Source organism: Nerophis ophidion, linkage group LG05 (assembly GCF_033978795.1).
Source record: "Nerophis ophidion isolate RoL-2023_Sa linkage group LG05, RoL_Noph_v1.0, whole genome shotgun sequence".
In the NCBI taxonomy this organism is placed as follows: domain Eukaryota; kingdom Metazoa; phylum Chordata; class Actinopteri; order Syngnathiformes; family Syngnathidae; genus Nerophis; species Nerophis ophidion.
The window spans coordinates 65,530,970-65,543,867 of NC_084615.1; the positions used below are offsets into that span (position 1 = coordinate 65,530,970).

Sequence of the window (12,898 nt, forward strand, 5' to 3'; positions counted from 1 at the left end):
TGTCATTAAAGCAGTTAGCTCTATCTTTTGACAATTTTTGCACTCCCGTCCTTACACGCTACACCGCTACAACAAAGATGACGGGGAGAAGATGCTGCTAAAGATGAACCACATAAATAAGACCGCCCACGAAACGGGGCATCCAGAAGCAACTGTCAGAAAGCGGCTTGAAGATGACCTGTAAAACATAACCTATACAACATTATGACCAAGGAAACACCATTACATGTTATGTAGACCACAAAGAAGTGTTTTCAATATAGAAAAGTAGGGATGCACCGAAATGAAAACGTGTGGCCGAAGCCGAATAAAATTTAAACGCTTGGCCGAAGGCCGAATACCGAATACCGAATAATGAATGCAGTTTTTCATAATTTTCTAAATATTGCATAAATAGCCTATAATAAATATTTAGACATGTTTTTCAAATAAAGTATTTTTGTATTGAATATTGACATTTTTTTAATATTCCAGTAGCCTTTGCTTTTCAAAAAAAGCACAACGTTTTTCATTTATATTAGGCCTTCAAACAAAACATGCATTCCCAAAAAAAATAAAGTGCATTAAAGTGGATAAACCCACAACAAACTAATTGTTGTCCTTTTGGCAAAAGTCTGCTTAGCCACAATAGATATGCTAATAATGTAAACAGAAGGCTCAAGTAAATCTCAATTAAGTGTGTGCTTGTAACCTCTTACACTTATACAGGTAGCCTACACAACAGGTTAATAATGTAAACAGAGGCCCCACTAAATCTCAATAAGTGTGTGCTTGTAACCTCATACACTTATACAGGTACACAACATATCCCAACGTCACCGCGTCACTGCACAGTGGTTGATTGCGTCACCGCGTCGAAAAATTGCGTCACACGCCACTATTCGGCCTTGTTTTTAACTCATTCCACCGAAGGCGGCTTTTTTTGCCATATTCGGCCGAATATATTCGGTTACCGATTAATCGGTGCATCCTTATAGAAAATAATTCTAATAATATGACTTCTTTTAATGCATCCTATAATCTGGTGCGCCTAATATATGAAAAATGTTCCAAAATAGACCATTCATCGCCAGTACACGGTATAATCCAGTGCGCCCTATGGTCCGGAAAATACGGTAATGTCTTTATATAGAGCAACCAGCAAATATACCTCATCATAACGTGGCTCTGCTTGAACAACTGCTAATGCCAGCTCATAGTAACCTCGTGTCAGATTTAACATTCAACGTAATTATTGTGATTCATGTAGTCGTAGGATGCTGCCATGTGGAATGGGTGTTGTTACATGTGTTACACTATCTTACTCACAACATTCTGGTGCTGTAGTGGGAACCTGAAGTGCAAAGTCACACCATTAAGACTGATGTTCTGCTTCAGCATTTGTGTACCTGTGCAACCTAATAGATCCAAAGTAAATCTCGCTTCTCATATCAAAACATATTGCAGTGCATTTCTACACCACAATTATCAACTTATTGTTATAGATGAGTACCTCAAGGACAAATATGGCATTGTTTTTTAATCCATAATCTTCTTCCTGAGCACTATGCATGTCCTATTGAGCAAATTCTTACAGGCCTACTGAAATTACATTTTCTTATTTAAACGGGAATAGCAGGTCCATTCTATGTGTAATACTTGATCATTTGGCGATGTTGCCATATTTTTGCTAAAAGGATTTAGTAGAGAACGTCGACGATAAAGTTCACAACTTTTGGTCGCTAATAGAAAAGCCCTGCCTTTACCGGAAGTATGTGCTTTGGATGTCACGAGTTGCAGGGCTCCACACATATTCACATTGTTTTTAATGGGAGCCACCACCAATAAGAGCAATTCGGACCGAGAAAGCAACAATTTCCCCATTAATTTGAGCGAGGATTAAAGATTCGTGGATTAGGATATTGATAGTGAAGGACTAGAAAAAAAAAAAAAAAAGCGACGGCTCCGGGCGGCGGCTGTGTGAGCGTTTCAGATGTAATTAGACACATTTACTAGGATAATTCTGGAAGACCCCTTATCTGCTAATTGTTTTAATAGTGTTTTAGTGAGATTTTAAAGATTGCAAAGACATACCTCGAGGTCGGATGGCTGCGGCGAACACGAAGTGTCTCAGAGAGAAGCCGAGGAGCCAAGCTCACAGCTGCCTTTTAAACAGCTGCTGCAGGACGACGAATAATCCAATGATTTCTCCGGTAAGATATATATCACAATTTCCCCATCCAAAAACATGCTGGTTGACGTAGAAAAAACATGTTCGCTTGACAGCTCTGTGTTAAAGCTTCACAACAAACAAAGAAACACCGGCTGTGTCTCGGTGCTAAAGACAGCTGCAGTCCACTGCTTTCCACCAACAGCATTGTTCTTTATAGTCTCTATTATTAAATGAACAAAATGAAAAAGATTCAGCAACACAGATGTCCAAAATACTGTGTAATTACGCCTTGAACAGAGATGACTTTTAGCTGTGTTTGGTGCAGCGCTAATATTTCCTAACAGTCCGTGACGTCACGCGTACGCGTCACCATTTCGCGACGTTTTCAACAAGAAAATCATGGAAAAATTTAAAATTGCAATTTGGTAAACTAAAAAGGCCGTATTGGCATGTGTTGCAATGTTAATATTTCATCATTGATATATAAACTATCAGACTGCGTGGTCGGTAGTAGTGGGTTTCAGTAGGCCTTTAAGTGAATTAAAACTTAGTTGGTTGAAATATTGAAATACATATTATTATTTGAGTTACTTTGTACAGGTAAGGGTTCATACACTTTTTCATCAATGATTTTCCATGACTTTTACTTGACTTCTCTTAAAGATTTGATTTGAATTTCTATGAACAGAAGACATTGTTTTATCTCAGCGGGACCACCGGTTCTTGTGTTAATCTATGGGCTAAATCAAGGACCTTTGGTACTAATTTCTGTGCATTCTTATGTGTGCTGGTATGACAAAGTGTATTGAATCCTTTATAAAATTAGGTTTACATCTGAAATGTATTATGCCTTTCAAAAACACAATATCTCCAAGCAGGAACACTGAGATACATATTCTTATATATCAGTTCCAACACATTTGGGGCCTGATTTAATAAAGGTTTGTGTGTACTAAAACACGTACAAACTTGATAGCACACGCTAATCTAATCGACTAAACCTGTGCAAAAGTGGTTTGTGTCTGTTAAGTGAGCAACATGCAAAATATATGTTAGTCATCAAAACACCCACAAACAGGGAGAACTTTTTTTTTTTTCAGCACTTGCAATGTGATTTATCAACACTTATTGTTTTGCAAGCACTATTTTCCAATTCATTTTGCACATGTCAGAAGGACATGCAAACTGAAAGTCCCATGCACGGCTGCAGGATCAGTGCTCGTGCTGCACAGACTGACGATGGACAGACGAGAATTTTTCGTTCCATGTCTTTGTGTCAAAATTTCATCGTCAGGAATAAACAAATATTAAATGTATCTTCTATTCAGCAATTTAATTTGAACTTAGTAAATCAGGTCTTTACTTCTTTGGTGGACAGAATGTTGGTTGAGACTTTTGCACTACAGCACTTCATACTGTATGTCCTTTGTTGGGACACTAATGAGAGGAAAAGACTTTTAAAGGCCTAGTGAAATGAGATTTTCTTATTGAAACGGGGATAACAAGTCCGTCCATTCTATGTGTCATACTTGATCATTTCGCGATATTGCCATATTTTTGCTGAAAGGATTTAGTAGAGAACATCGACGATAAAGTTTGCAACTTTTGGTCGCTAATAGAAAAGCCCTGCCTTTACCGGAAGTCGCAGACGATGACATCACACGTTGAGGGCTCCTCACATCCTCACATTGTTTTCAATGGGAGCCTCCATCAAAAAGTGCTATTCAGACCGAGAAAACAACAATTTCCCATTAATTTGAGCGAGGATGAAAGATTTTTGTTTGAGGATATTGATAGCGACGGACTATAAAAAAACAAAAAAAAACAAAGTATAAATAAAAACACGATTGCATTGTTGACGGATACAGATGTTTTTAGACACATTTACAAGGATAATTCTGGGAAATCCCTTATCTTTCTATTGTGTTGCTAGTGTTTTAATGAGTTTAGTAGTACCTGATAGTCGGAGGGGTGTATCCACGGGTGTCTTGAGGCCTGTGTTTGATGGAAGTCGACGGCAGCAATATGGACGGCACAAGCTCAGCTGATCTTCGGTAAATGGCGACTTTTTACCACAATTTTCTCACTGAAAACTGCTGGTTGACATTTGGTCGGGATCCATGTTCGCTTGACCGCTCTGATCTATAGTAAAGTTTCACCTCAGGAATTTTAAACAAGGAATCACCGTGTGTTTGTGTGGCTAAAGGCTAAAGCTTCCTAACTCCATCTTTCTACTTTGACTCCTCCATTATTAATTGAAAAATTGCAAAAGATTCAGCAACACGGATGTCTAAAATACTGTGTAATTATGCGGTTGAAGCAGACCACTTTTAGCTGTGTGTGTGCGCAGCGCTAATATTTCCTAACAGTCCGTGACGTCACGCGTACACGTCATCATTACGCGACATTTTCAACATGAAACTCCCGGGAAATTTAAAATTGTAATTTAGTAAACTAAAAAGGCGGTATTGGCATGTGTTGCAATTGTAATATTTCATCATTTATATATAAACTATCAGACTGCGTGGTCGGTAGTAGTGGGTTTCAGTAGGCCTTTAAAGTGCAGAGAAAACCCAAAAGCACAGACATAAGCAGAGCTGTTCTCCCTACAAGTACATTTCGTTACAATTTGGAATAATATATTGATTTTGTTTGGAAAGAATGGAATTTAACTGGCTTCATATTAAGATTTTTTTTCTACATTAACTTCCTTGTGTGGTCTCCATGAAATGTAATTGTGGGGCTAGGGTCAACATTTTACATAGATTATGTTTTACAGACCATCATCAAGCTGCTATCTGGCTGTCTTTCCAGAGGGCGCTGTTTTGTGGGCGGTCCTACTTACGTGTTCAAAATCCTACTCCAGGCCCCCTTTGTCTGTGTCTCCACACGTCAGTCATGTTGTAGCTTTAGGCTCTCCCATATCGAGTCCACTGACATATATAAGTCAGAAATATACGCTACTTTGTATTAGAAATGGCAACAGCTCAGGATTTTATCACGCACGTGCACGTGCGAGCCAATTTGCCCTATAAGAGGATAGATGAGAAAAAAAGAAGAAAAACAAGGAACTTATTACAAATTACAACAAGTTTTGACTACAACTGGAAAAAAATGGTGGACTCGCACAAAGCTTTTTGGGTAAATGTCTACCATATTAGGATATATCCCTGACGTAACTGTGGAAAAAAGCGTCACAATTGTCTCAACTTCCATATGACTGGTTTGTAAAAAGACAAACATATACATCAATATTTCTGCAACACCTCCATTGTTTGGATTTAAATTTCCAGTATTTAGGTAGATCCCAAATACACAAAAAAACAGAATCAACAGGTAAGAACAAATGGTTTTGCATAATATGACCCCTCTAAAATATCAATGAATCCTATTACTTTTCCATGAACTTCCAAAAAATATTATATTTTCCATAACTTTTCTCAGGTCTTGCAATTGTATTTTTAAATGCCATGACTTTCCAAGGTTTTTCATGACAGTACAAACACTGAAATCTGCACGTACTGAGGGGGTCGATGCAGTATAAATGTTAGAATCAGTTCATTTAATCTTACACCGCTAATTTTTCCTACGCTTTGAACCCTGCAGCTTACAAAACGATTCATCTTTTGCAATTTATGAATTTTTCTTTGCCGACGGCCATAATGACAACAGTTTGAAAAAAACACAAGCAAAGCCATTGAAAAGGTGTGTTATTGTTTGTGCTATGGCGCCATCTTTTAAACAAGTTCGCTCACTGCAAGTACTGCATGGTGAACGTCTAGAGCATGGGTGTCAAACTCTGGCCCGCGGGCCAAATTCCGTGTATTTTAGTCTGGCCCTTGAGGCAATATCAAATTAACATTAGAGCTGGCTCGCCGGTGTTATACAGGGGCGGTGTCGCTGTAACACCGCACTCACCGCTAATACTCATACTTACCAACCTTCCCGATTTTCCGGGAGACCCCCTAATTTCAGTGTCCCTCCCGAAAAACATTCTCCCGATTTCCACCCGGACAACAATATTGGGGGCGTGCCTTAAAGGCACTGCCTTTAGCGCCCTCTACAACCTGTCGTCACGTCCGCTTTTCCTCCATACAAACGGCCCGGTCACATAATATATGCGGCTTCTACACAGAGGTATGTGAATGCAATGCATACTTGGTCAACAGCCATACAGGTCGCACTGAGGGTGGCCATATAAACAACTTTAACACTTACAAATATGCGCCACACTGTGAACCCACACCAAACAACACATTTCGGGAGAACATCCGCACCGTAACACAACATAAACACAACAGAACAAATACCCAGAATCCTTTGATGCAATAACTCTACCGACATGCTACAATATAAACCCCCCGCTACCAACAACCCCCCCCCCCATTTATTTTCAAATTTATTAGCCTGTGGAAAAAGTTAGTGTTGATAGTTACCTCAGAAGGCTGCAAATAGAAAAGAGGCATTCAATTTTTTATCAAAATGTTATTTAATATGCCATTGATGTTTTTTGTTTGTTTTTTGAAAGTTGATTTTGCACTATTAAGTTATATAAGCGTTGCTTGTTCCATATTTAGTATTAAAGCAAATCAGTGTAGCAAACTGAGCAATAATTATTGATATTTTTTTATTATTATTATTATTTGAAACTCGATTTTGCATGTCACTATAAAGTTATGTAAGCCTTGCTTGTTCAATATTCAATGCAAAAATTGTTAATTTTTTCAACCTTGGCCTGCGTCTTTGTTCAGTTTAAAATTTTGGCCCACTCTGTATTTGAGTTCGACACCACTAGTCTAGAGTATTTCCTTTAGTTCAGTGTTTTCAACCGGAAGTACAAGTGTTGTTCGATCTTATGTGTCCATAGCGTTTTCTACTTGTATGGATTCTTCATTCATCACTCCAAGCAACGTTTGTAGCTTTTCCAATATAACTAAAACTATTCATATTTACTAAACCAACCCAAGCTAGCGTCTTTAACATTAGCTAACATGCTGACACGTTTTGAAGTGTCAGTGTTAGTATTATTAACTTACAATGGCATTCTTTTTGGATTGTTTCAGTCCTCAGAAAATTCACCAAAACATCACCGTGAAGTTATTGAGTCTGTTTAAGTGAGGGAAGAGCTAGCTTTAGCAGCTAGTGGTTCCATGACGATGACAGATATATGCCCGTATATATATGCGGTTAATAGTGTGCAGGGCGCAGCTAACATATGAAAACATACATTTTTCTTCAAAAGCGTAGTGGGTGCGGCTCTATCGTCTGGAAAAAATGTGGTAGTCTTTCGTTTTCAGGTCAGTTGCATATATATATACTGTATGCCAGTATTTTATCATGACCACACATCCAGATGTCCTACCTGATTCGTCATCAGACTTATTGTCATTCTCAGAGTCGGTGAGAGTCAGGGCCGAGTTCTCATGACTGGACACTCCTGAGCTGCGTCGGGACTTAACTCTTCCTCCTCCGGCCCAAAGCTGGATGGCTCTGTCAGGGGACAGTGGGCCGTCTGGGTCAGAGTCTGCATCGGAGCCAGCACTGAGGGAGTAGCCCCTCTGGAGGAGCCCAAGTTCCGGACAGTAGGGGACACCGGCAGAATGTGGAACAGGCGTTTGCTCACACACTCCCAGCTCAGCCAGGGTAAAGTTCCCCCCTGTAACGGAGGCACTACAGTTACACAGGTGGAATGAAGGGCTGAAGCGGGTAAAAAGAGCCATTCACACAAACACACCTACCCAGTAAACAAATCCACAATCACACGCAGAGAGGCAAACTAATTATAAAACAACGGAGGAGGAGGTTGAAAATTGCTTTTTGTTCTTGCACGCGGGAGGGTAGAGATGACGCAGCATGAATCAGTCACAAACTGTTACGTCGCTGCTGAAAGAAATATGTAGCAGCTTGCAGGCTTGGTGAGGACATCTTAGAAGGTCTTGTCCCAGACTTTACTGCACTGCTTTTGCACCCATACCATGATGATGTGAGATGAAAGTGCTGCTCACTTTCTATATCAGGGGGGTCAAACCCATTTTAGATCGGGGGCCACTTGTAGAAAAATCGCCTCCCAAGTGGGCCGGACTGGTAAAATGTCAGCACGATAACTCAAAAATAAAGACAACTTCAAATTGTTTTCTTTGTTTACAAATAGAACTAGCACATTGTGAAAATGTACAAATCATAATGTTGTTGTTGTTTTTTTTTTACACTTACAGTGGGGCAAATAAGTATTTAGTCAGCCACAGATTGTGCAAGTTCTCCCACTTAAAATGATGACATAGGTCTGTAATTTTCATCATTGGTACACTTCAACTGTGAGAGACAGAATGTGAAAAAATCCAGGAATTCACATTGTAGGAATTTTAAAGAATTTATTTGTAAATTATGGTGCAAAATAAGTATTTGGTCAACCATTCAAAGCTCTCACTGATGGAAGGAGGTTTTGGCTCAAAATCTCACGATACATGGCCCCATTCATTCTTTCCTTAACACGGATCACGCGACCTGTCCCCTTAGCAGAAAAACAGCCCCAAAGCATGATGTTTCCACCCCCATGATTCACAGTAGGTATGGTGTTCTTGGGATGCAACTCAGTATTCTTCTTCCTCCAAACACAATGAGTTGAGTTTATACAAAAAAGTGATATTTTGGTTTCATCTGACCACATGACATTCTCCCAATCCTCTGCTGTATCATCCATGTATCCATTTTGGTAGAAACTCAACTCGTCGTGTTTGGAGGAAGAAGAATACTGAGTTGCATCCCAAGAACACCATACCTATTGTGAAGCATAGGGGTGGAAACATCATGCTTTGGGGCTGTTTTTCTGCTAAGGGGACAGGACAATTGAGCCGTGTTAAGGAAAGAATGAATGGGGCCATGTATCGTGAGATTTTGAGCCAAAACCTCCTTCCATCAGTGAGAGCTTTGAATGGTTGACCAAATACTTATTTTCGACCATAATTTACAATTAAATTCTTTAAAATTCATACAATGTCAATTCCTGGATTGTTTTCCCCCATTCTGTCTCTCACAGTTGAAGTGTACCTGTGATGAAAATTACAGACCTCTGTCATCATTTTAAGTGGGATAACTTGCACAATCGGTGGCTGACTAAATACTTTTATGCCCCACTGTACATGTTGTGGTTAATAATATTCCATATTTATTTCTCGTTATTTATATTTTCTAAATAAATTATGTGATAATGCTCATCATTCAACTTATTGGTGTTAAATTTTAATCCATCAAAATAAACAAATTATATCAAAATAAAATTAAAATATGTTATTTATGTAGTTTGATCATTTTCCACGAGTGATGTACTAACATCATGTGGTTTATTTTGTACATATGTAGCATCATCTAAATGGAATAACTTTTAATGTTGCTTTTAACGATGTAATGTCCAATGTGTCCAACTTATCCTGTGGTGTGGCCCAGGGGTGTGTTCTGGGGCTTGTTTTATTTGTGTTGTATCTGAGGCCGATCGGGAGGTTGATCCGTAGTTTTAAAAATGTTTCTTATCATTTCTATGCAGATGATATTCAACTGTTATGCTCCTTCAATGATTCACAGTTCCACTTTTTATCTGAGTTCTTGGAGTGTGTAACCTCTATTAAAAAATGGTTGTCCTCAAATTTCCTCAGGAAAACTTCAAATAAAACATAAACTTTGATAATTAAAGTTAAAGTACCAATAATTGTCACACACACACGAGGTGTGGCGAAATTATTCTCTGCATTTGACGCATCACCCTCTGGGAAGGGAGGGGAGCAGTGAGCAGCTGCGGTGGCCGGGCCCGGGAATCATTTTTGGTGATTCAACCCCCAATTCCAACCCTTAATGCTGAGTGTCAAGCAGGGAGGTAATGGGTCCCATTTTTATAGTCATTGGTATGACTCGGCCAGGGTTTCAACTCACAATGTGCCGATCTCAGGGCGGACACTCTAAACCAGGGGTGCCCATTACGTCGATCGCGAGCTACCAGTCGACCGCGGGGGGTGTGTCAGTCGATCTCCAGCCAGGCTTTTAAAAAAATAGACCTAAAAATTAGTGATCATCAATCTTCACCAAGACGTCACTTAAATGACATTCACGGTACCAGAGGGTCTTGTGAGATGACGCTGGCTGCTGCAAGATCATTATTATGAAAATATGACCGAGAGGAAGGCGAGAAACACTTTTTATTTCAACAGACTCTCGCGCCGTACCTTCCGTCAAAACTCTAAAGGCCGACTGCACATTTCCTATCTTCACAATAAAAGCCCTGCTTCATGCTGCCTGCGCTAACTAAATACAGAGTCTTGGAAAACTGGCGTGCACAAGCGATCCCTCAGAAAGCTGGCGTGCACATCACTTGTGCACGCCAGCTTTCCGAGACTGTTATTTTGTTAGCGCAGTCAGCATGAAGCATGGCTTTTATTGTGAAGATAGGAAATGTGCAGTCGGCCTTTTGAGTTTTGACGGAAGGGACGGCGCGAAAGTCTGTTGAAATAAAAAGTGTTTCTCGCCTTCCTCGCTGTCATTTTTTCATAATAATGAACTGGCAGCAGCCAGCGTCATCTCACAAGACCCTCGGGTGCCGTGAATGTCAATCAAGCAAGCTACGGAATTTGCCGCCAATGTTTTTCTTGTAAAGTGTATGGAAGCTGGATGAATTAAATACCAAAAAACAACCACTTTCATGTGGTATTGTACAGAAAGGACAACTTTTTTTCTCCTCCATTTGAAAATGTGGGCGTTATCATCATTACTGTCTGATTCCAATCAATGCAAGTCATCAGAATCAGGTAATACACCAACTTATATTCTTGTCTTTGTGAAAGAAAGACATCTATATGTGTTACACATGCTTGTATTATCATTAAACACATTTAACTTGTTTACAAAAAGTTCTCTTTCATAAATAAATAAATATAAATGATATATATAAATGAGGTAGATCCCCTCGAGTTGGTCAATTGAAAAGTAGCTCGCCTGCAGAAAAAGTGTGGGCACCCTTGCTCTAAACACATGGCCGCCATTAATTGCGCCAGATAAAAAGATTCCCCTGATCAGGAACTCCCTTGGTGCTCTGGGTGCATCTGTGAAAAACAGCCTCAGAAACCTTGAGGTTCAATCAATCAATCAATGTTTACTTATATAGCCCTAAATCACTAGTGTCTCAAAGGGCTGCACAAACCACTACGACATCCTCGGTAGGCCCACATAAGGGCAAGGAAAACTCACACCCAGTGGGACACCGGTGACGATGATGACCCAGTGGGACGTCGGTGACAATGATGACTATGAGAACATGATACAGTGATACTGATGATACTGATGACTATGAGAACAAATGAGAACATGATACTGTGAAAGATCAATCCATAATGGATCCAACACAGTCGCGAGAGTCCAGTCCAAAGCGGATCCAACACAGCAGCGAGAGTCCCGTTCACAGCGGAGCCAGCAGGAAACCATCCCAAGTGGAGGCTGATCAGCAGCGCAGAGATGTCCCCAGCCGATACACAGGCGAGCAGTACATAGCCACCGGATCGGACCGGACTCCCTCCACAAAGGAGAGTGGGACATAGAAGAAAAAGAAAAGAAACGGCAGATCAACTGGTCTAAAAAGGGAGTCTATTTAAAGGCTAGAGTATACAAATGAGTTTTAAGGTGAGACTTAAATGCTTCTACTGAGGTGGCATCTCGAACTGTTACCGGGAGGGCATTCCAGAGTACTGGAGCCCGAAATGAAAAAGCTCTACAGCCCGCAGACTTTTTTTGGGCTTTGGGGATCACTAATAAGCCGGAGTCCTTTGAACGCAGATTTCTTGCCGGGACATATGGTACAATACAATCGGCAAGATAGGATGGAGCTGTTGTGTTGGATAAGTCCATGTCTTTGGAGGGTTACTGTCGCCAACTGAACAAAACCAGTTTTTATCATGTCAGAAATATTTACAAAGTGAGAAATTTCTTGTCAAAATTGGATCTCGAAATGGTCATGCACGCGTTCATTTCGTCTCGCATTGACTATTGCAATTCTCTCTTCACCCTTTTCAACATGTCAATGCTAAAATGGTAAATGGTTGTACTTGTATAGCGCTTTTCTATCCCTTTTCCCAAAGCGCTGTGACAGTATTTCCACATTCACCCATTCACACACACATTCACACACTGATGGCAAGAGCTGCCATGCAAGGCGCTAACCAGGTCCCATCAGGAGCAAGGGTGAAGTGTCTTGCCCAAGGTCTCCCCATGTTTAGCATTAAAAGATTACAGTTGGTACAAAATGCGGCTGCTAGACTTTTGACAAGAACAAGAAAGTTTGATCACATTACGCCTGTACTGGCTCACCTGCACTGGCTTCCTGTGTACTTAAGATGTGACTTTAAAGTTTTACTACTTACGTATAAAATACTACACGGTCTAGCTCCATCCTATCTTGCCGATTGTATTGTACCATATGTCCCGGCAAGAAATCTGCGTTCAAAGGACTCCGGCTTATTAGTGATCCCCAAAGCCCAAAAAAAGTCTGCGGGCTGTAGAGCTTTTTCATTTCGGGCTCCAGTACTCTGGAATGCCCTCCCGGTAACAGTTCGAGATGCTACCTCAGTAGAAGCATTTAAGTCTCACCTTAAAACTCATCTGTATACTCTAGCCTTTAAATAGACTCCCTTTTTAGACCAGTTGATCTGCCGTTTCTTTTCTTTTTCTTCTATGTCCCACTCTCCTTTGTGGAGGGAGTCCGGTCCGATC

General features: G+C 40.3%; 1 protein-coding gene across 11 annotated transcripts in view; it reads right to left on the reverse strand.

The window, feature by feature from the left end:
- Positions 1 to 12,898, reverse strand: part of tenm2a (teneurin transmembrane protein 2a) — a 719,932-nt gene that overhangs the window by 458,670 nt on the left and 248,364 nt on the right. For all 11 annotated transcript variants that reach the window (XM_061901815.1, XM_061901814.1, XM_061901813.1 and 8 more), the window contains one exon: positions 7,515 to 7,808. In XM_061901815.1, coding sequence (XP_061757799.1) covers positions 7,515 to 7,808 — 294 coding nt within the window. The remainder of the gene's footprint in view (positions 1 to 7,514; positions 7,809 to 12,898) is intronic.